General features: G+C 39.7%; 1 protein-coding gene across 8 annotated transcripts in view; it reads left to right on the forward strand.

Annotated features, from left to right (window-relative positions):
* Nucleotides 1-25,256, forward strand: part of AUH (AU RNA binding methylglutaconyl-CoA hydratase) — a 219,048-nt gene that overhangs the window by 163,223 nt on the left and 30,569 nt on the right. For 6 of the 8 annotated variants that reach the window (XM_065946655.1, XM_065946657.1, XM_065946661.1 and 3 more), the window contains 3 exons: nt 7,273-7,460; nt 11,921-11,971; nt 13,149-13,196. In XM_065946655.1, coding sequence (XP_065802727.1) covers nt 7,273-7,460; nt 11,921-11,971; nt 13,149-13,196 — 287 coding nt within the window. Of the gene's footprint in view, nt 1-7,272; nt 7,461-11,920; nt 11,972-13,148; nt 13,197-17,052; nt 17,673-25,256 lie in introns of those variants that run through there. The other 2 variants (XM_065946659.1, XM_065946660.1) reach the window with 1 other exon arrangement.

Below are 25,256 nucleotides of genomic sequence, written 5' to 3' on the forward strand. Positions count from 1 at the left end.
CACTCAAAACCCTCCAGTGTCTTTACATCACACATAGAATAAGATGTAAACCTCCACTATATCTATATAATGTGAATCCTGCCTGTCCAAATTCACTTCTGCCACTTCCCTCACCATAGCTACAGTGGCCTCCTTCTCTTCCTCAAACATGCTAAGCTTGGCTTCCCCATAGATTCTTTACATGGCTGATCTCATCACTGGTGTTCTCTCTGATCTTCTTGTAGCTGCCCTGTTAGCATTCAGACATGGGCCTCACCTTTATCAAGCAGGCCCTTCCCAACCACCAATCTAAGTTAGTCAGCTGATGATTTTGGCCACTTGTTTGCGTCAGTTCTTTGTCAGTTCTTTAGATTGAAGGCAGGAGGAAAAGTGGACAATAGAGGATGAGATGGTTGGATGGCATCAGTGACTCGATGGACATGAGTTTGAGCACGCTCTGGGAGTTAGTTGGTGATGGACAGGGAAGCCTGGCATGCTGCAGTCTGTGGGGTTGCAGAGTCAGACACAGCTGAGTGACTGAATTGAACTGAATGTTTATCTCAATCTTTTCCCTGCCTTAAATTCTCTTTGTAACACTCATCACAACCTCAGTTCTCTCTTGTCCTTGTTAAATTGCCCTTTTCTTTCCTTTTGTTCTCTAAGATGTAAGCTTTGTAACATCTGGGATGGCCTATCTCATTCACTGCCATTTGTTCAGCACCTGGGACAGCATCTAGCACATATTTGATCACTTGACCAATAAATTAAGAGATTGAACAAATGGATTTTATTTGGGAAAAGTAGAACAAATAAAGCCCCATTCAGCTTCATCTAACCACTTTTGAAGGAGAGAGAAAAACAAAACTCATAGTATGTCGTTGTATCATTCGTGATGTTGGAAAGCACATAATAGAAATTGACTTTGGCTGCTGTATATGAAAGGGAAAGTTTATTTTTATTTATCATCCATTCAGGACTCCTAGTCTTGAGAAGTAACATCCAGTGAACCAGACCTGTCTTGGATGCCTGCTTTGCTGTGCCAGGGCAGAGAGAAGAAGGGTCTGGTTTTCTTGGCCTCCATTGGAAGAATTCTCTACTGTCCTAGGCTGTATACAGCTGGGGCAGGGCAGACCGGGGGGAGGGGGAGACTGAGGGGTGTTCTCCGACAGCACGACCAGGATTTTAACAGGAACAGTGGATGTTGGGCAGCCAAAACATGACAGACATTGAAAGCATTTGGGAAGTTGCTCTGAAGTTTCTCTGGGCCTGTTAGAGCCACGCCACAAGTCATATGAACATTTACCTACTTCCTCCATCTTTTTGGCCCATAATGACCGTAGCTTGTCCTCACACCCAGATCTTCACTAGTGATTAACGTTCCTACACCACTCTTTTCAGAAGATACTCTCAGAGGCTCCTTGGCTTTCTGTCACCCACACAGTAAGCTGTAGTTCCTTCCAGGTCCAAGGGACCCACGGGACCTGGGCCTGCTCCCCTTGACCTGTGCTCCGGCCGTTCTGGTCTCGCTGTGCTGCTCCGTGAGTCAGACGCAGTCCCCACAGGATCTGTGTGCCATGCACCCCTCGTTTCCTTCTGTTTTTACCCGAGTGTCCTCCTTGGCCATTCTGTCTAAACTGTGTGCACCCCAGGGATTTGTTCAGTTCACAGCTGTATCCACCTGCCTAGAACAGGAAGCTGCAGTAGGTACTTGGATGAGTGAACAAATGTGTAATTCTGGAAATGAGTTCCAAAAGAGAAATTCCAAAATGGTCCCAAGTAGCACGTATACAGCATTCGAGGTGACTGTTCTGAAGTGGCACGTACTCCTTGGTTATGTAAATTATGTTGCCTTATTAAAAATGAATCATCTCCTACCTCTTGTTTTACAACACTGGATCAACAGATCCACTGAAGCAAAGTCTCCTTGTTGACAGAGACAAAACAAAAAAGCCTTAGAAAACAACAGGCATTTTCTGAGCATGCCTACAATAGAAAGGGGAGGGTCACTGTCCACAGTGCTCCCTCTTCTTCATGACATAGCAGTGTGGCTTTGGTGGCTATTTCTGCTTATTACTCTGATGGCCCTTCATGCAGATTCATGGAACACAACAAAGCGCTTTTTCTTGTTGGTGATGAAGTGACTTAAGAATAGTTATTTTTTGTAGAAGTAAAACATGTTCTAAATTTACTACCCTTGGAAAGGGTTAAATTACTTGTATTTTAGCAGGATCCTTGTGAGCTGTTGCACGGGTTCTCATCTCATGTTCATATATCTCTTCCTATTTGGTGGTTCTGTGGGGTACTTGCAAGAATGTTACGTGAATGGCCAACCTGACACCATGATTCCATAGTATCATAATTGCAACCTGGGAGACCTGAGGCTTCCCACCACCTGGAGAGCTTGCCGGGAACACAGACAGAAAGTTGCTTGGGAAGCTTTTACCTAGCGGCCAGCTCTTTGTCTCCCTGTACTGTGCTCTTGAAAAATGATGTAGCACTTTTATTCCTATTACCTAAATGTTGCAGAACATTTTTGAAATACAGACAAGCAGAATGAGTAAAAAAAATGATCATTATCTATCAGCTGGTCCCACAGAGACAACTTTCTGAATACATTTTAAATATGTATATGCCTACTTAATATTATGCAGCTACTTATATATACCCCATACATGCAGCTACTTATATATACCCCATACATACCTTTTATTTTATAAAATAAAATCAAGCCATGAATTTATTTCATAAGTTGCTTTTTACTTTTTTTTACCACATAGTAGATAAGAATCAGGCAGAGGTAAGTTTGGATTCTATTTCTGCAACCTAAATCTGTGACTCTGGGCAAGTTACCAAAACCCTTGTGAGACTCAGTGCAGGGCCCACAGGAGTCAGGGGTCAATGCTGGAAGCTCTTGGGATGGACAGTAGTGTAAGTCTGAATCAATCTCAGACCTGTTTGATTTTGAATATGTTAGGGCAGCAGTCAGAATGGAACTATTTTAATTCCACTGGGGATGACCCTATTTTTAGTTCTGATTAATTTCACCAGTCATTAAGACTATCTAGAGATGGCACTTTGTCATCTTGAACTCAAATCACTATTGGAACTCAGCAGATTGGGTGATCTGCTGAAGTAAGCCCAATATAAGAAAATCAACTGACAGAAAAATACAACACACTTATCTTCGCTTTACCTCTGAGCTAATATTGGAATTTAATATTCAGAATTAATAAAAGGTGAGTTGCAATAATTCCCTCTAATACTCCTTTCTTTATTTGGAACGTAAATCTGATGCCTTTTCATCCACACTGCATCGCAGTGGCACATTCTGTCTCTCAGGTTGCAGGGTGCAATTTTGCACCGAGCCTTGCTTTTCTAATGAGCTAATTGCTTTATTTCATAATAGAAAATAGCTTAAACAGAAGTACTTCCAAATTGGACTAGAATGTTGGCATAAAAGATTTTCTATTTGGAGTAACTATTCTGAGATATTTGTAGAAATCAAATTCCGCATCAGTCACATTTAGTTTTCTGTGTGGTATTGCTCTGCAGTTCAGTAACTTCTGTGTGTACAGCTCTTTGCTCACACTATCAGTATTAGTTGACAAAGACAAACAGGTCATATCATCTTTATAAAGGTTGAAATCACAAATTTTATATGCTTGAGGATGGTAAAGTGTCAGTTACTTTTAATTCCATAAAGTAAAAATATGGTTCAAGCTATCAGTCTTTGATTTCTGCGAACTGGATTGCAGCATATGAAAGTGGACCAGGTAATTTCTTACCAAACAGGTTTCCTAAAGATGAAGTTTTGGTAAGAATTAGGAAATCAAACCACATATTTATGTAACTATTTAATCATGCCCATTTTGACAAATAGTGTTAGATAGAAAACTGGATTCCTACCTGCAAATGAATCAAGTTGGACATATATACCATATACAATAATTACCTCAAAATGAATCTGATACCTTAATGTAAGTATTGAAAGTACAGAACTCTTAGAAGAAAACAGTGGAAAAACTTTTGACATTGGATTTGGCAATTACTTCTTGGCCATGACACCAAAAGCAAAGACAACAAAAGAAAAAAATAAATTGAATTTCCTCAAAATTAAAAATTTTGCCTGCCTCAAAGGATGCTGTCAGCAGTGAAAAAGCAACTAATGAATTGGGAGAAAATATTTGCAAATCATGTGTCTGATAAGGGATTAATATTCAGAGTTTATAAAGAACACTTTGAACTCAACAATGACAGAACAACCCAGTTAAAAATGGGCAAAGGGCCTAAATAGACTTTTCTCCAAAAAGATATACAAATTGGCAATAAGCACATAAAAAGATGCTCAAGTCACTGGTTGTTAGGGAAATGCAAATCAAAAGCACAATGAGATATCAGTTCACACCCATTAAGATGACTGCCATCAAAAAGCAAAATAACAAAGTGTTGGTAAGAAATGTGGAGAAATTGGAACACTTTTGCCAGGTTGGTGGGGATAGAAAATGGTGAAGTTGTTATGAAAAAGTATGGCTGTTCATCAAAAATTAAACACAGACTTACTTAAACACAGAAATTCCACTTCTGGACATCTACTCAAACAAATTGAAAACAGGGTCTTGAAGACATGTTTGTACACACATATTCATACCAATATTATTTCTAATAGCCAAAAGGTGGAAGCAAGCCAGATGTTCCTCAACTAATGAATGAATAAACAAATCATGTTCAGCAGAATGAATAAGCAAAACATATTCAGCGTTATAAAGGAATGAAATTCTAACACATGCTACAGTATGAGTGAACTTGAAGACAGTTTGCTAAGTGAAATAAGCCAGCCATAAAAGAACAAATACTGTGTCACTGCACTTACATGAGGTTCCTAACGTAGATATCTTGTGATGTCAACCCAGAAAAGCCAAGTCTTGGATGCAGTGTTAGTAGTTGATGAGCCAAGTTGGTGGTTTTGCCTTAGATCCTATGATGCACTGTTTTCAGCAGAACAGAAAGGTCTCTTCAGCACCAAGTGTCTCACCCTCGCATCATTTCCTCCAGCAGATGATTAAGTCTGCATCCATTTCATCTAGCAAAGTTTAGAGTTTTGTGCCATTCAGCTGTTTCATGAGGTTAGTTTCATGCTGTCCCTTTGTTAAATTGTTAGAAAATAATGTGATGAATGGGCTTAAGCTTTTTGGACTTGGCAAAATACTGAGTTTCTGTTGAATAAGAAGTGCACACTAACAATGACCATTGAGGGTCACAAGTTAAATTTGACCAGTCTACATTAAACTTTTCATAGAACACAGCCAAGAATCATTCTCTAATGTTGTGCTTATTATGAATACTATAGCTGTAAGTTCTTTAGTCTCTTGAAAATCCTCCTCAGTTCCATGAGTAAATATAACTATCTGTGTTGTATTACTTGTATCTCTCTGTTCTAATCAGCTGCCATTAGAAATACCATAAACAACTTGTCTTTTTCCATGAAGTTTATTCTGTAAGTTCTCAGACCTATCTTTACTTCACTGAGCAACATGATTGTTTATAGTTGGATTTAAATTTGTCAGTGCTTCATTTTTCACCATTTTTTGCAATGTCGCATAAAATACCTTTAAACTTACCATCTCTAACTGCTTGGGGAGTATAAGCAATAAGTGGCTGCAGTTTATAGAAGCAGAACTCTGTGCTATCTATGCTGTACTTAGTTGCTCAGTCATATCCAACTCTTTGCAACCCCATAGATTGTAGCCCACCGGGCTCCTCTGTCCGTGGGGATTCTCCAGGAAAGAATACTGGAGTGGGTTGTTGTGCCGTCTTTCAGGGGATCTTCCCAACCCATGATCAAATCCAGGTCTCCCGCATTGCAGGCAGATTCTTTACCAACTAAGCCACCAGGGAATCCTAAACTCCTTTATGTTAAAAAACAATCCCTACAGAAAATGTCAATCCTTTTGAAGTTTGTTTTTATTTCTTTTTTTTTTTCCCATAAATCACCTATATTTTCAAACATAATTCTCAACATAATTGTTTAATAATAGCATCATAAATGTCTAATACCAATGTGCTTTGTTTACTAAACACATAAGAATATACTTAATTATTGAAGGGATATATGTTTTCTTGAAACTTACCTCTCATCCCCCCCAACTTTTGATTGAGACGTGGATAAGAAATGATTTTACCTTCCTTTTAAAATCGCTTAAAGAAAAAATAATAATAAAATCGCTTAAAGAAAACAAAAACCTCTCAGTCTACAGTGTTGGAGTCGTAGGAAGTGGTGGAGGCTGTGGCAGCTTGAGTGCACTGTATCTAAAAGATGCAGCTGCAGTTAACTTCCAGGTTAAAACTAACTTTTATATGAAATCACCCAATCAGTTTATAAATGTTGGTAACTAATGCAGAATAAACTGCACGGGCAAAGAAACACACGGTGAGCTCATTCAGATGTGTGACCAACAGTTTTCTTTTTCTCCCCTGAACCTTGACAGTCAGCCTTCCCTCCGCCTCGGTCAGCCCAGCTGCCACTTCAAGGATAAGACTTAGGGATAAGATTTAAGATTTGCAGCTGTTTTCATCTTCCTGTTGGTAGAAATTAAAGCTACCAATAAGAATATGACCTGCTTTTGTTTAGCTTTCTATTTATTGAAATCGCAGTCTCCTCACTTAAAGGTACTGGAGTGAGCAGAGAGATGGATCTAATAGAATACTGCAACAGGGGATGATTAGCACTTGCCTTAAAAAAATAAAACCGTGGGACAAAGCCTGTTTTCATGAGCAATTATCTGTTTTTATTTTCATTAAATTAAAATTAGTTTACAGTTCATTTACCATAAATAAGTCTTTAAAAGCACACGAGTTGAATTTCTGAGAATTTGATGTTTTATCTGAACTGAAGGAGAAATGCCAAGCTTGATGGACCTGTCATTCCTCCTATGAATGACCTAAGGGAAAGGAGACTGCCCCCACCCTCCTCCACTACTGTACATCTTTTGGTTCCTGACACGGTAATGATTGTGGATTGGATTCAGGAACATGCCAACTGTGTTACCAGTGATGGGCAGTGTCAGAATCACTTAATAGTGATACAAGATTCTTAAGTGCTTTTAGAGTTTTAATAATTTTATAAACTAATGAAGAAATGAAGTTAAGTTTTGAAGTAGTTTTCCAGTTACTTAATTTTAACATAAAAACTTCTGGCCCAGTTCGTTTTTACAGTAAAAGAAATGAAAAATTGAGATGTTAAAGCGAAAGGGTGTCAAGTCATCGCACGCATTTTCTGTCTCATCCACGCTATAGGGGGAACGCAGCGACTGCCGCGTGCCATTGGGATGTCCCTGGCGAAAGAGCTCATCTTCTCTGCGCGTGTGCTCGATGGCCAAGAAGCCAAGTCAGTGGGCTTGATCAGCCATGTTCTAGAACAGAACCAGGAGGGGGACGCCGCCTACAGAAAGGCCTTGGACCTAGCAAGAGAGTTTTTACCTCAGGTATTTTAACTGTGTTTCTTTTTTTGCTCTTTTTTATAACCTTACAAGTTGACAAAACCAGCTATCGTCTTACCTACCTATAGTGTCCTTTGCTTGCTTTCCAAGTAGAGAAATGTAAAACTAGAAATCGTATACCAGATTAGTATGAAGAGCCTTCAGAATTAAGATTTGAAGGTAATTCAAGGCCCTTACTGTAGTTGCACATTGATAATATATTACGTGCGTGTTTATCACATGCAACAGAGATTCCCAGCAACTTAAGTTGTTCGCCAGCTAGTCCTCCTGCCCTGAACTGTACACATGGGCTTTCACACTGGATTGTCCCCAAACTGAAACGCAAATAAATAAGGAGCCCACAGTCCATTATGTCAAGCGAGCTTTCATTGAGATCACTCAACTTGAGATAACCTGCTTAAATAGCACCAGTTGTTTATCTTATTGTGTTTGTTTTCATGGTGATGGAGGTCTTGTTTTAACTCCTTTGTGCACAATCCACTTCTTCAGAAGTACACTTCAAATCTGGGAATCACTGCGCGTTTACTCACAGGTCTTAATCCTCGTGAGCAGTAGTATTAATAATAAACAGAGTGTCAAGGAACCTGTTTTAAGGGTTTCTTGGTTCTCTCACTCATTCAGAAGTATTTTTCAAATAGTCCTTTGTTCGGAAATCATAGATTAAAGGACTTTTGCTAAGTAAACAATTAGTGATTTGTCTTTATTCCCAATGGATTGTAAACTTTTATAATCCCCTAGCCATTTCTGGAGTCAAAATCACTTCCTCTCTAACTCAATCAGTATTTGTAACCTCTTTTGAGGCCATGGGTTCTTTTGGGAACTCTCATGAATCTCTCTAGAGAAATGCATGCACCCTCCACATTTGTTCGGGGCTCTGTATCAGGTTTCAGGAGGCATCCGTGGAGTTCTTTGTTGTGAGACAGAGCCCAGGTCTGCTGCGGCGCACCTGTCCCCGCGAGCTGTCAGATGGGGCCTCTCATTTGAGTTGGCTTCTAAAGCCACACTGCCTGGGTGTTGGTGCTATTTCAGTCCTTCTCAGTTAAGTTAGGAGCTGTAAGCTCTTTCAGGGTGGGGCCTTTATGTACGTTCATTCCCTGGATGAGGTAACACGGAGCCTTATACTCTGAATCCATAGAGAGCTAACACAAGACTTTCACTGCTTTAAGATTAAGAAAAGCTCTCCTTGTAACTTTGGTATTGATGTTTCTTCAAAATATTAAGGGAACATCTAGCTAAAGAGATTAAAGGTGTACACATATCAGAAGTGATAGTTTAACTGCATACAGATTTAGCCACTTCCTGTAGCTTAAAACTTGACGACCAGTACACGTCTCAGTTGAAGTAAAGCAGTGTATTTAAGGAAGGTTTGGGTGTAATTCCAGTTCTGAGATTCACAGCCTCCCATGGTCCTTGGATGTGAGCGGTCAGCTCCCTGTTACAGATCTCCGCCTGGGTGGCGGGTGGCTCATTAGCCCCTTGGTGCCTCTGTGGTTCCATTCTTCATCTCACTCCTGAGAACTGGCGCTCTCGTATGCGATCTTGCTCACACACATGCGCGCTCTCTCTCTTTCTCTCTCTCTGTGCCCGCAGCTCACCCCACCCTAGAGCCTCCTTCTCCCCACCTCCAAACTGACATCTGGCTGCACCCTGCCGTGTGGTAAACCAGGCTGTCCTCATCGTCCCTTTCATCTGAAGGACACCCCTCTGAGAACATTAATTGCTAACATTATTTTTCCCCCAGCTGAAGGGAAATGTCAGATGACTTCGGAAAATGTGTAACTATGAAACTATATGCACAAGTTACAAAACAGAATTTGAGGTGGAATAATTTTTATTTTTAAAGATCTTGTTACTACATGATTAGTCTCTAAGTAATTAGGAAACTTCTAAACAATTAGGATTTCTGCGTGTTTTCTGTTATTTGTGTGTATCTACTTCTGTTTTTCTGAGGAAAAAAATAATTTGTATATATAGAAGAGGCACTGGTTTCATATTTTAAAAAAGAAGTTAATTGAATAAGCGTTATATCTAATAGTGTTTTCATTTTCCTATCTCTCCAATTTTCTAAACCTTGCTGCCCAAAATGTGGTCTGTGGACTAGCAGTCCAGGCATCACCTGGGAGCACAGCCCATCCCCGACCCTGAATCAGTGTCATCGTTTTAACAAGGGACCTGGGGACTTGTGTGCATATGGAAGTCTGGCCAGCATTTGTCTGGGTCAGTTGGTGATAAAAGTGAAAGGATAAAATTCTCATTGAGAGGAGTACTCTGTTTTGTTTTGTTTTATTTTGTTTTTTTAGTGAATTGTTGATCTTAAAAAAACTAGTACATACAAATTACATTTGGAAGAATTCTAACCAAGATACTTGCCTAAGTCTCAGAAAATTTCAGGGTCTTAACATTTTTCAGCATATGATTTAGGAAGAGAATTTAGGTAGGTTAAAACTGATTAAAAAAATGGCATTTTTCATGCCATCATGCATTAATGCACTTACTGGAGTCCTTTATTGTGCCTCTTATTTAGAACCTCTTGCATTTTAATTCAAAAGATGCTTTAAACTATACCATTGAATTCTAATTCATCACTCATAGCAATTTTCAGGAATTTAAAATGTGATCAAATAAATTCTATCTGGAGGATTGTGGTTTTCTAAGATAAAACCTTCTGGCAGAGGACTCTCAGTTTTGACCCTCACACATCCTAAAGGATTCATTTGGACTTGAACCTTTTGTGTAATGTGGGAGTACCGCCTGGAGGACATGTCTTTACTAGTACATCATCATTGTGATTAATTATTGATGCCCAGGGAAGAACAATACAGATCCACTACCTAAAACAGATGCTATCTGTATATGTGCTGCCAAAGCGAGTCAACAGATGCTATCTGAATCCCATGTTAATCAAGAGCGTCAGCCTCATCTCCAGCCCAGTTCAGTTCAGTTCAATCTCTAGTCATGTCCAACTCAATGCAACCCCATGGACTGCAGCATGCCAGACTTCCCTGTCCATCACCAACTCCTGGAGCTGACTCAGACTCATGTCCATCGAGTCAGTGATACCATCCAACCGTCTCATCGTCTGTCGTCCCCTTCTCCTCCTGCCTTCAGTCTTTCCCAGCATCAGGGTCTTTTCCAGTAAGTCAGTTCTTTGCATCAGATGGCCAAAGTATTGGAGCTTCAGCTTCAACATCAGTCCTTCCAATGAATATTCAGGACTGATTTGCTTTAGGGTTGACTGGTTTGATCTCCTTGCAGTCCAAGGGACTCTCAAAAGTCTTCTCAAACACCACAGTTCAAAAGCATCAGTTCTTCTACACTCAGCTTTCTTTATAGTCCAACTCTCACATCCATACATGACTACTGGAAAAACCATAGCTTTAACTAGATGGACCTTTGTTGGCAAAGTAATGTCTCTGCTTTTTAATATGCTGTTGGTCATAGCTTTTCTTCCAAGGAGCAAGCGTCTTTTAATTTCATTGCTACAGTCACCATCTGCAGTGATTTTGGAGCCCAAAAAAATGAAGTCTGACACTGTTTCCATTGTTTCTTCATCTATTTGCCATGAAAGAATGGGACCAGATGCCATGATCTTAGTTTTCTGAATGTCGAGGTTTAAACCAGCTTAAACTTTCACTCTTTCACTTTCTCCTCCTTCATTTTCATCAAGAGTCTCTTTAGTTTCTCTTCACTTTTCTCCATAAGAGTGATGTCATCTGCATTATCAGAGGTTATTGATCTTTCTTCCGTCAATCTTGATTCCAGCTTGTGCTTCATTCAACCTGGCATTTCACATGATATACTCTGCATATAAATTAAATAAGCAGGGTGACAGTATACAGCCCAAGCTTCTGCCAAACCACTGATGGATATGTTAATCTTGCCAAACACTCTTACCTCCTTTTCTCTTTCCTACTTAACTTGTAGGGAGATTTGCTGAACAGTGGAAAGCCCTCTATTGGACACATGCCACCTGCCAACCTCCGAGCATCTAGTGTGCTGTGCTGGAGCACCCCGTGGGCTCTGCGTCCTATGGGGTGCAGTAGCTTGTTAGAATTATGGTTTATTAATAGTTAAAAGCCTTGCATGTGCGCTTAGTTGCTCAGTTGTGTCCAACTCTTTGTGGCTGTTTGGGCTGTAGCCATGGGATTTTTCAGGCAAGAATGCTGGAGTAGGTTGCTGTTCCTTACTGTGGAAGATGTTCCCAGCCCAGTGATTGAAACTGCATCTCCTGTGTTTCCTGCGTTGCACGTGATTCTTTACTTTCAGAGCCATCAGGGAAGCCCGAAGGCCTTGCAAATCTCCTAAAATGAATTTTCCGTCAGTTATCTTACAGCCATTGTTGCTCCTATACTATGGATCCACCAAAGGGATTTCCTGAATTTGACTGAGATGTACAACATGATTTGCATAAATAATAGTTAAAATATGTTTTGTTTGAATTTTAGGGACCTGTTGCAATGAGAGTGGCAAAATTAGCAATTAATCAAGGAATGGAGGTGAGTTTCCTAAGCTTATTGTTGGAATATGTAGTAGAGATTAATTTAAATGAACCATTATTTTTTAATATTCTAAAATATTTAGTGCTGTGATTACTGAAAGCTACTGAGGTGTTTTTTAGCTACATCAGTGATTTCATTCTGCTTATAGCTGTAGTTGATTCAGTATCACAATCACAGAATTCAATAATTTCATTTATACCCTGCAGCGTATGACATGCTTATTATTTTTGCCATTGAGTTAATAGACTTATTGGCTAGTAGTTCATAGAAAACCAAAACAAAAGAGTATTCTATGTATTCTCAGCACCAGTATCATATTACAAAAAACCACTTTTTTTCTAAGGAGAACTTCCTGTTGCAAAGCTCCTGCTAGGCATGGAGACCATCTTTAGCTTCTCCATGTGCTCTCTTCAGTGAGACACATGCAAACCCGGTAGGGAGCCCTGGGGTTACTCTGGAGATGTAGTCCAGAGGAGCAGAGGCCCCCGGACAGGGGCGAGGTAAGCAGGCCAAGGGATCCATGCACGCACCCGTTTGCTTTGGGCTTTGCATTATAGCAGTTGTATTTTAGGTAAATTATAGGAATTTTGAAGAAAGATACTTCTTCCTTACAGACCCAGAAGTTCTATATTTTCCTGGGCTTCATAGCAGTAAAACAAGGTTGAATTTGTTAGCAGTAAATACGTTTAAAAAAAATTTTAAGGCATTTGATTGGGTTTTAAAAATTCTTTCCCTTCTCCAGGGGATATTTCTGACCCAGGGATTGAACCCGGGTCTCCTTCATTGCAGGCAAATTCTTTGCTATCTGAGCTGCCAGGCAGTTTATAGATATATCCTATGTACTTTATAAAGACTTCACCTAGATTAACTCATTTGATCTTCCAACAACCCCATTTGGTAGGTACTGTAATTAGCTACTTGTTCAGATGCACCTTTCTGAGGCAGAAGAGGTCCAATAACCTCTGTAAGCAAGGTTACACAGCTCGCATATAGTAGAGTCAGAATTTGAACCCAGGCAAACTAAGTTTCTCGTGCTGGTCATACTTCTGATTTGCTGTCTTACATCAAAGAGTTCTGTTGTTTTGGAATAAAGTTGTTAAATTTGAATTTATATTGATATACCATATTTTTAAAAAGTAATTCTTGCTAAAATGAATTATATTTTTATTATCAGGTCGATTTAGTAACAGGATTAGCCATAGAAGAAGCATGTTATGCTCAGGTATGTGATAAAATCTCTAATTCAATGCAAATACCCCTTACCTTCTGTATAAGTCAACTAAATTATATATCATGAGCAGATTCGAATCACGCCTATTACAAAATCATACAAATGGGTTGAAATTGTTTGTTTCTTCTCTTTAACTATCACCAGCTCTTGTGACTAATTCTGTTTCACTTAGTGACGATTCCTGTCTACATAATTTAGAAAACCTTTGGAATAGTTGTTAGTAGCATTTGTTCTGTAGATGTCTCTCTGGCTCCCTTGTTTTCTGGGTGTGCTTTGAACCCTCACTCCAGACCAGAGAGATGGGAGGAAGGCAGCTGTGACCATGTGCCTCTAGGGAACATCAGAGTTTGAGACTAATTGACTTTTCCTGATGTTCTGAACCTTTTCTCCTACCCACTGAAAGTTCACTAATTCAGTTACATACAGTTTTCTTTTTTTACACAAATTAATAGGGCTTTTTGTAGAGGAACAAATCTTCCTTCCTCCCTTTCTTCCATCCTTTTTTAAATGAAAGATAATATTTTGTTTTAGGGCATGTAAAGTGGCACAAGAGTTTTGTTCCACCTTCTCTGAGAATTGGAAACTGTGTTAGCTCCTGTTTAAGCACGGCAGAGTCATGAATTAGAAGCAAGAGCTAGAGTGCTAACTGTAGTCAGTATATGTAAATTGCCACCTGTCTTTGATGAACACATGCCACGAGTGAACTAAATTACTAACCTCTTACAAATGGACAACCTCAGAGTCTGAAGAAAAATTTTAAAAGCATATTTGGCCACACCTTATCAAATGTAAAGGCACAGGAATCATACAAAGTAGTCTGTCAGACCACAAGGGAATTAAACTAAAACTCAGTAGCAGAAAGATAGATGGAAGCCTACCTATTAATGGTGAGATTTCATCTTTTTAATAAGACTGAACGGGGTACTTCTAAATGACATGTGTCAAAGAGGCAGTTTGAAGAGGAATTAAGATATATTTTGAGCTAAATCAAAATGAAAATATAGCTTATCAAAATTTGTGGGAATACATAAAAAATAATGTTTGGAGAGAAATTTATAGCATTAAATGTGTATATTAGAAAAGAAAATTCTGAAATCAACTTATTAGAAATGCAAGAAAGGTTATTATTACTGATCCTGTTGACATTGAAAGGATAAAAGAATACTGTGAACTATGTATGGCCACAAATCTGATAACTTAGATGAAATAGACCAATTCCTTGAAAGACAAAATATACCAAAATTCATACAAGTAAAAACAGATAATCTTTATAGTCCTATGTTTTTTATACAGATTAAATTAATAATTAGTAAGCTTCTGAAATAGCACCAGGCCCAGATATTTTTCACTGGTGAATTCTACCAGACATTTAATGAAGAAATTATACCAATTACCTACAGTCTTTTCCAGAAAATAGAAGCAGGGGGAACATTTCCTAACTTATTCCATCAGGACAGTGCGTGTGTGTGCGCTGGCACTTGAGTCGTGTCTGGCTCTTTGCAACCCTGTGGACTGTAGCCTGCCAGGCTCCTCTGTCCATGGGATTCTCCAGGCACGAATACTGGAGTGGGTTGTCATGCCCTCCTCCAGGGGATCTGACCCCAGGGATCAAACCTGCATCTCTTACGCCTCCTGCATTGACAGATGGGTTCTTTACCACCAGTGCCATCTGGGAAGCCCGAGGACTGTATTACCCTCATAACAAAACTAAAGATATTACAAGAAATGAAAATTGTAAACCACTCTCTCTCATGAATATAGATATAGAAATTCTCAACAAAATAATAGCAAACTAAGTTCAGCAATCTATAAAAAGAATTATGTGGTACAACCAAGTAATATTTTTTCCCCAGATATGCAAGGCTGGTTCAGCACTCAGAAATCAATATAATCCAAGCTAAAGAAGGAACTCTGGTGAAAGAAATCACTATTTAAATAAATAAATAGCTCATATTCATGGGTAGCAAGACTCAATATTTTAAGATATCACTTCTTCCCAACTTGATCATATGTGTAGTGCAATCCCAATAAAAATGCCAGAAAGTTATTTTCTTAATACTGGCAAACCAGTTCTAGAGTTTATATGGGAAGTGCAGAGACACAGGTTAGCCACCACACTAGTAAGGAACAAGGTTGGAGGAATGACACTACTCATCTTTAAGACTTAGAGTAAAGCTGCAGTAATCGAGAAAGTGTGGTTCTGCAAAAATAAAGACAGATAGGCTAATGAAACAGAATAGGGAACACAGGAATAGATTCATACAAATATAGGCAGCTGATCTTTGACAAAAGAGCAAAGGCAATTCAATGAAGAAAAGTCATCTTGAAAATCAGTAGTACTAAAAGCATGTGGACATTCAACTACCAAAAACAAAAAGAATCTAGACATTGACCTTATACCTTTTACAAAAAATTAACTGAAAATGAGCTATAGACTTATTTTTAAATGTAAAATGAAAAACTATAAAACTTCTTGAAGTTAGCATAGTAGAAATTCTAGGTGACCTCAAGTTTGGCAATGGCTTTTTAGATATAATGCCAAAAGTGTAATTCATGAAAGAAAAAAAATTTATGTGTATTAAGATTAACTTACTACTCTGAAAAAGACACCGTGAAGAGAATGGAAAGATAAGCCATAGACTGGAAAAAATATATTTGCAAAACATATCTGATAAAGGACTTATATCCAAGATATAAAAAGAACTTTTAAAACTCAAATAGCTTTTATAGTAAGAAATAGTACACCCATTCAAGTCAATGTATGGCAAAAACCAATACAATGTTGTGAAGTAAAATAAATAAATAATTTTTTAAAAAAAAGAAGGTATAAGATCTGAAGAGATACCTCACCAAAATAGGTATACAGAAGGCAGATAAGCATAAGTAAATATGGTCCACATCATATGACGTTAAGAAATGCACATAAAACAGGATTTCACAGTTTAGCCATTTCTTATATAATTTTACCACATGACCTAGTGATCATGCAATTTTGCATTTACCTAAATGAGTTGAAATCCTGTGTCCACACAAAAGCTACACAGTGGTGTTTATTACAGCAGCTTTATAAAGCTGCTATTCCTAAGTTTTGTAAAGCTTAGAAACAACCATGATGACTTTCAGTAGGTGAATGGATAAAAGCTGTGGTATTAATATATCCATTCAGTGGGGTCTTTGTTACTCAGCAGTGAAAGGAAACGAGCTACTCTGCCAGGAAAAGACAAGAAGGAACCTTAAATACATATTGCTAAATAATGAATTTTAATCTTAAAAGTCCACACTATATGACTCCCAACTATGTGACCTGGAAAAGACATGGGGCAGGGGGAGGGTGGTCAGGGATGACTAGGTAGAGCATTAGGGGTGTGTAGCCAGTGAACTTGTTTTCTGTGATGCTGTAATTAATGGCGGATACATGACATTATGTGTTCGTCAAAACCCATAGAATATCCCTAATGTTACTATGGACTGGTTAATAATATTGTGTCAGTATGGGCTCATTAGTCATAACAAATATACCACATTAATAAAGGATGTTAATAATAGGGGAAACAATGAGGGGCTTGAGGGGAGTATATGGGATCTCTGAACTTTCTGCTTGGGTTTTTAGTAGACCTAAAATTGTCTAAAAAATAAACTCTTAATTGTATTGAAGTATGTTTAATAAAATGGAAGAAAAAAGTATATTGGAGTTAGAATGATAAATTTGTTCATGTAATTTAAATTTTTCAGATGATTTTACAATTTTAGATTGTCTTCTAATTAGTTTCCTTAGATAAAGCTCATTAAACTTTTATAGTTGTTTCTCATTTTGGGCACAGATAACATACTGTTTTGCTTCTCTTAGACCATTCCAACAAAAGACAGACTTGAAGGTCTTCTTGCTTTTAAAGAGAAAAGGACCCCTCGCTATAAAGGAGAATAGAAGAAACACAAATCTTTAAAATGCCAGTGTAAGAAATAATACTCCTGAAAGTACCTTTCAGATCCACATATGCCTCAGCACCTGGAATTGCAGTGACCAAAGTGAAGAACGAGTTATCTGTGTACTGAATTAAGTATCTGGAGTGGGCCCATATGCGTACTTTGTTCAAATATGTATCATCATACTCATTCAGATTTGTAAAGCTAGCTGTGTATACTGTCAAAAACACCAATTCAAATTTAGGTATACATTTTTAAATACCTCCTGCATATGAGGCTTTCTGTTCTGAATTTTTTTAATGTGAATAATTTATATATTATACACTCTAGGAAAAAATATTGATTGTATGTCTCCTGTGCTATAGTATAAAAATAAATTTTATTTCTATACACCAGAAATGTGAAGTTATACCAAATAAAGTTTCTAAGGGATTGTATATAATGGACCTACAGACTTACATCTCACACTGAAAAAGGAGTTGATAGGATTCTGAGTGAAAATTACCAAATATGAATAAAATTAGTGAAAAGAAAACCTGGAAATTTTTCTCTTACCCCATTCTTTTTGTATTGAGTAAGTCATTGCATGTTGGATTTTAGAAGAATCCCCCTGTCCATTGCTGATTCTGTCAGGTGACCTCTTTATGTAGTCAGTCTTAGAATACAGTGTGGATGATGGAGAATTAATCCAGTCAGAGATTGGGGCCAAAGGCCTTGTACAGCCAACTGGAGGCCTGGAACAACCTCGAAGCCCTCCTAGCCAGTGGCCTGGCTCCCTGGCCTAACCCAGAAGTAAAATGGTGTACCAAGGTTGGCCCAGTGAAGTGCCTTGGTCCTGGATTAAGGGTGAAGCAGGGCTTGCTCTTTGCTTCCTTCTCCTTAGCTATTTGCACCTGGTTTCAGTAAGGAAAGAAGGTGAACACAGCAGCCCTTTATCCCCCACCTAACAACCATCAGACCTTTCTAACCCTGTCCAGGTAAGCATCTAGAGATGCAGGGGCTCCGGGGTCATGTGAGTTTATATGGCTTTGCCTGGGGGGCAGATAGCAAGTGTGTGGGAATTAGCTACGTAATTCAACAAAAGGGAAACGAACAGTACACTCCCTGAATGAATCTGAGCTAGCTTTATTTTGTATTCGTTTTATCAAACCTCACTGCTTTCTGGGGCTACATCCAGGGCTGAGTCCAGCAGCCCCAGCAAAGCCTCCCTTTTCTGGGACCCACCCACTCCTGTTATTTGCCAGCTCTGGGGTGCCCCACTGTCCCCAGACACTGCAGCTGTGCTTCATTGTAGCGAAGTCAAGTTCAGCACGTGGGGGACTGCCTGTCTCATGCATTTCCATGCTCACCACAGCTACTTCGTTCTTGGAAAGCAAATATAGACTTGGAATTTTTGAAATCATCGAAACTTAGCTTTTAATTCAAGAAACCGAACTCTCGGTCTCGACTCTAAAATCCTTGAGAGAGAGAAGCATGAACTTACCCTCGGCTGATGGTCACCTTGCCAAGAGGCAGGCCTGCTTACTGTTCACCCCCTTGCGCTATGGGCAGCCCTGTGCCCTTTGTCGCCTTGGCCACTGACACGGTGCAGACCGTGACGTTTGCTGGCTGATCAGCGTTGTATGAAAGTTTATTAAAATTCACATTTGGCTCTGGTGATTGTATCTGCTGGTGTGTACACTTTGCTGACAAAGTTGTGCCTTTCATTTCCTACAAGATAATTTGCAAATAAAGTGCTGGTCCTTGTTTTCATGGTCCTTTAAAGGTATCACCGACTAAGTGGTCATGAGTTTGAGTAAATTCCGGGAGTTGGTGTTGGACAGGGAGGCCTGGCATGCTGCAGTCCATGGGGTTGCAAAGAGTCAGACACTACTGAGCAACTGAACTAAACTGAAAGGTTTCAGGACCATTTTTCTCTGTCCATGACATGTTCAAAGGCCACTTCCTTTCTGAATAGGAAATAATTATGTTCATGGGGAAAATTGAGTGTGCTGAGTGACTTGTCTCTCCTGTCTTGGATTTGTATTCTGCTGCTGATTGAACACGATTTAATCTAACAAGTTCTGATTAAGTCCCTGGAGTATATCTGAAAGCAAAGACATCCTCCCGTAGTAACTTCCACGTGTCTGCTCAGCTGTCTCTACAGCCATTTCCATCTCTCTTGGTTTTCCCTTTATCAGAGCAGTCTTGCTGGGGTGTGGTCCTAACACTCCACCCAGGTTGAGGTCCAATGGCTGGCGGTCGGGGAAGGTGAGAGAACTGCTTTTTCCAGAGGGAGCACCTGCTCTGACAGATGAGCCCCAACTTCTTTTGTTTTCCTCCAAAATGTAAGGTGTTTTCAAGTCCTTAAACCGAAACCACGTCAAGTCGACGCAGCAAGCCGGAAATGCAGTGGATGTAGCCATACATTCAGATGGAGTTAAAGGCGACTGAGAGAGAGGGAGGATGATTAACCAGGCACATTTACAATTCAGGGCGAAAACATTTCATGTTATCTCAGAGCAGGAGACCTACTAGTCTTGAGGTAACGTAGTGCTGGTTAATTTATAACTTATCTCTGGAAGGAAAAGAGGTATCCAAGTTACAGAGGTTCTGAGTCAAGAGAGGACTTATAATCACGGCTGAGAGAGGACTCGGATTTCCTGTGACTCATTTTCTGTGATTTAAAGGGTCATTTCAAGTTTGTGTTGTTTTCAATAAAAAACACCTGGCTTTCCTGTGCCTTTTTTCCCCTTCTGGCTGTCAAAAAAATTGGCTTGTCATACAGTGTTAACTTTTCTGACAGTACATAGAATAGTGCTCTGAATACGGGCTAGAGTAATTGGGTGTCGTTCTGTGGATAGCATAATTACAGAAAATGCTTGTTTTTCAAATGGACTCATAGCTGGCTACCCGCTGGCCCATTTCCTCACTTGATCTCAACTCCATCATCTAGTTAAGGGAAACCCTACATTTGTTTTGATTTAGGATCCAAAAATCCTGACAGGTAGGCAAACATTTTAAATGTTTAATACTTCTGTTATTGTTTGTCTACTCACCTAGTTGAATATCAACTAATGTATGTGTTGACATTTATTGGATTTTATCAGAAGACAATAGAAATTTTCTCATATTTAAACAGGACTTGTACATGCATCACACACAAAAAATAATAGCATTTCAAAGTTACTTGATAATATTTTGATAAAATGAAGAGCTGTTCTTCTGTGTTGAGGAAACAAGCTACAGATTGTGAGATGTGGTTGGGGATATTTTGGCAGGTAGGAGCCTGAAACACTGCTCAAAATATTTGTGGATCTCAAGCCCTGAAAACTCACTGTTTCAGATGTCTTTTGGGGAACATCCCAAAACTCAGCTACCCCTCAGAGGGCTGGCTCCTAATCATCAAACAGTTTGGTGATGTTTGGCACACAAACATTTGGCACAATGTTTGTTTTTCAAACCAAACCCCAGGGTAATACGAGAGAGCTGGGTACGTGAAGGGGAGAATAAAAGACCCCAAGGACCCACGAAGACACACACCTCTCTTGTGGTCAGGGCCAGCCCTTGTGACACTCATCCATGCAGCACCAGCTTCAAAGTTGGAAGGTAACCCTTCTACAGTGAACTGGCAGTTCCCTGGGACCAGCAAAGTGAGCTCATAGCCACCAGGTGTCAATCCCATTTTGAAGTATAGAATACACAGTATTACATGTTTGGATTCAAGGGAACAGTTTGACAATATCATTGAAGATATTAATGTACTGGCAACAAGAGAATTAGAGCTGGGTATTGTTATGATGATAATGACTACAACTTAGGAAGCCTAAATACCTCCAGGTGTGTCCATGTGCAGTTGTTTACTCTTCAGAGCATCCAGGAAAGGAGTGGTGCTAGTTATTCCTGGGATCCAGAGCAGGAAACAAGCACAGTTTGATGATGGGTTCTGGAGTCCGGGACTGAACCTGAGACTGTTGACTTGTCATTTCTGTTAAGCCTGAAAACATCTGAACAGCAAAACCAAAAACTACCGATAGATGTGTGTCAACCTTTGCCCAAAGTGGTTCTAGTTTTCTTGTGACTTGGCGAGACACTAAGTGTGCGTATTGAGGGATCAGAAGACAGGGGCAGACAGTGTGACGGTTACAGTGATGCCTGCTCAGCATCTCTAAAGAAAGCCCTTTGCCTACCTGGTCACATCCAATACTTAAACACCTTAGGAAATGGGTTTGTCATTTTATCATTTAAGAAACTGAAGCCAGAGCTATGTCTGTGGTGGGCATTCTGAATTCAGAGCCCCCGACGCTCATCATGACACCTGGATATGGAACCAGTCTTGGCAGCTGTGAACAGTGAGTCTGAGGACTCATGTTTGGTAAGAATACCCATCAGAAAGAAGTGCATGTGGGTCAAGAGCACCCCGTGCTGCTGCTGGGGAAGAATGATGAGTCTCTTGCTCTATTCTGCGCTGGTCAGGCCCACCGCGAGTCTTGTATTCGCTTCTCAATGTCACAGTTTCAGGTGTTTGTAGATTCACTTTGTGCTTTTATGGAAAGCACACAGGCGTTCTTCACCCAAGTTTCAACTCTTCTGAAACCAGTGATGAGGCCATTTGGTAAAAGCATCTCCTCCCTCTAAGCCTGTTTCTTCACCTATAAAGGAATCCAATAGTCGTTCGTGATCCCTGCAAAGACAGATTGGCTGTGTCCATTCAAAAGGGCTGTGGAATCAGTAAGGTCATCTGCAGAAGTGGTGGTGATGTTTGATTTTTTTCGTGTTTCAAAAGAGACCTGTTGGAATAGGTAGGCGGATCTCACAACCACGCCCAGTTCAGGGTCATGTTCAGGAACCTGGACATTCACCCAGGAAACAGAGGTTGGGGAAACCTGGTAACTTTTTTTTTTTTTTTTAAGAACTACAGTGTGAAACTGGAACCTTCAAGGCTGCCAGGGGCCAGAGGAAGCCACACAGGTCCCCACCCCCAACACTCCTCTTCTGCTCTGTTCTATGTTTATCCACACACAGAGATGAGGCTGTGGTCAATAAAGAAGCTGTTTCCATACTCCCAGGCCCGGAAGCAGCTCCCTGCCACTGAGGTTGAAGAAGAAAGTGGGCAAGGGGTTGGGGCAGAGGACAGTTGCTCCAACTCAGCTCTGTCCTGGAAGTCATCCAATGGCTCCCCTTCAATTTCAACACAGGCTGAAGAGATGGGAAATTCGTGGCTGCAAAGGCAGCTCACTAGCGAGTTGGGTCATAAAGAAGCACCGAAAGCAGTGGCCTGCCTAAGTGGGTCTTTATTTACTAACTACTTTGGCCCTTGGGATAATCCATAACTTAGCAGTAGTTCTTTTAATATTTTGAGAAAAAGTATCCTTAGGCTTCCCTGGTGGCTCAGACAATAAAGAATCTGCCTGCAATGCAGGAGACCCAGGTTCAATCCCTGGGTTGGGGAGATCTCCTGGAGAAGAGAGTGGCTCCCCATACCAGTACTCTTGCCTCGAGAATTCCACGAACAGAGGAGCCTGGTGGGCTCCAGTCCATGGGGTTGCAAAATGTCAGTCACAACTGAGCCACTGCCAAGTTCACTTTCATCCTTAGGCCTGAATGCCATGTTTATAGTACCAGTTTTGAGGGCTGGGACGGGCGGATTGTCCGTTTTCTCATCATCCTGTTGGCTTTCACATGGCTGCCTGGTGGCCTTCCTGTCACAGAGGAGATACTAGGAGATTTGGTCCCTATGGCCACTGAGCCGTGGGAACAAGGCGGGGTGCCTGCCCTGTCTACTCCCCAGATCCCACTGCCAAGGTTCAGTCCTCATGCCTTTTCAAAGACTGATTGTCAAATGTTCTGCAAACACAGTCTCTTATGAACCCATTTCACAGAGCAGCTCCTGGATTCTAAGAGAAATAGTAAAAATCACTGTGGCATCAAGTGAGAGCTCACGAAGGAACTGTGTGCTTTTAGTCATGTTCACAGGCTTAGGTTTCAGAGGCACTGGGATGGGCAAATGCACTTCTTGACCTTTCTGAAAGTAGTCTGAGTCACTTTCACTTTCAGCCTCTAAACCTTTCTGAATGAATCCTTTGTGCAGTTTACAGAAAGTGAAGAGCAGTTTGGCAACTGAGTAAAGTTCAAACTCCTCACCGCCTCTCCTACATTGAGTAACATTTCTTTTGAGTTGTCTGTTAACACTGTTCTGAAACAAACTTTTTATGAAGCCTAGAACTTGCTCATGAGTTGGCCTTATTTTGAGCGTTTTAAAAATACAAGAAATGTATTTTGTGCCATAAAAGACAGGAAATGACATCCCACATCTGACTTGGTGGAAAGAAATGTAATTATTGGAATGGTTTGATTGGTATAATTATGCATATTATACATATTACCTATCAGTGACTCAGATGCTTACAAGACACGACGAAAGGTGTCCATCTAATATGAAAAGGTATTTTTTTTGCTATGGTCTTTGTGGGAATGTGTATGTGACTTGTGATTGTCCAGCCACTCTTCTAAAAAGACTAACAGGGTTTGTATCCCAGCCCATCCACGACGGTGGTACTCCTGAGTTCAGGTAGAGTGTGTGATCTCTCATTTGCTATGGGTATTAAAAAATGTTCGCTTGTGTAGATCTGAAAATATATGTCAAATTTCCTGAAAAACTAGACAGACCTGGCATTTTTAAGTTCCTGCAGGCATAAGCTAGTCTTGGAAAGTGAATGTGAGGAGTATTGTGGTTAAAGGGACCAGGGAAAGGAGACAGCCAAGTCCTGGCGTGGACCAGACCTACCTGGCTGAGGTCTTCAGCAGATTCGGAATGGAGGCCACATCTATGAGGGAAAAAAAAGACTTCCTCTCATCGATTCATTCAACCTGAGGACACATATTTCCAAAGCTGCTGGAACCTGGAAAAGGCATCACTAAGATGTATTTTGGGGACTTTGCTCCATAACTTCTGAATTGATTCTCTGTTTGGAGCCCTAAAATTGATATTGAGATAAAAACCACCTTGGTAAACTTTCCTTTGAACTGTAAATTCACATACCATAAAGGTCACCCATTCAAGTGTACAAGTGTGTGATTTTAGTATGTTCACAGTTGTACAACTATGACCACTGTCTAATTCTAGATATTTTCATCACCCTGAAAAGAAGCCCTGTACCCATTAGCAGTCAGTCTTGATTGCCCCTACCCCCAGCCCCTAGTAATCACTAATCTACTTTCTGTCTCTGGATTTGCCTACTTTAAATACTTCATATAAATAGAATTATACAATATGTAGTCTTTTATGTCTGATTTTTTTCCTTTCATCATAATGTTTTCAAGACGTATCCATGGTGTAACGTGTATCAGTACTTAACTTCTTTTTATGGCTGGAAATATTCTACTGTATGGATATACCACATTTTGTTTATCCATTCACCAGCTGATGAATTTTTTATAGTCATTTCCACTTTTTGGTTGTTATAAATAATGCTGATGTGAGCACGGGTGTACAAGTATTTGTTGGGAAATATGTTGTAATTTCAATAGTTTGTGTCGTTTTAGATTTTTTCTGTTACACTTAGGTTATCTAATTGGTTTACACACAGTTGTTTATAGTATTCCTTTATATTCCTCTTTTTCATTACTGATTTTAGTCTCTCTTTTTTTTTTCATGGTCAGTCTGTCTAGGTTTGTCAATTTTGTTGCTTTTTAAAGAGGCAAATTTTTATTTTGTTGATTTTTCTTCATTGTTTTCTTGTTCTCCATTTCATTTATTTTGACCCTAATATTTGTTATATCCTTTCTTCTACTTGGTTTGAGTCTAGTTTGCTCATATTTTTCTAATTCCTTATGATAAAATGTTAGGTTATTTGATTTGAGATTTTTTTAACTTAGGCATTTACAACTATGCATGTATCTCTAAGAATGCTTTGGTTATATCCCATAAATTTGGATATGTTTCTGGAAAAGTTAGTATAATAGGTCTGAACTACTATCCTTGGGAAGTACTGATTCAAGGTTGATCCTTGGTCTGCATTGGGAAACTTAGATGATGTACAATTCCCACTGTTTGCAGAACTGATAAGTTATATCTAAACTGTTTGTATAAACAATATGGTTTATGCTAAACACCTGACTTCCTTTTTTGATTACAGAGTTTGGATA

Source organism: Muntiacus reevesi, chromosome 10 (assembly GCF_963930625.1).
Source record: "Muntiacus reevesi chromosome 10, mMunRee1.1, whole genome shotgun sequence".
Classification (NCBI taxonomy): domain Eukaryota; kingdom Metazoa; phylum Chordata; class Mammalia; order Artiodactyla; family Cervidae; genus Muntiacus; species Muntiacus reevesi.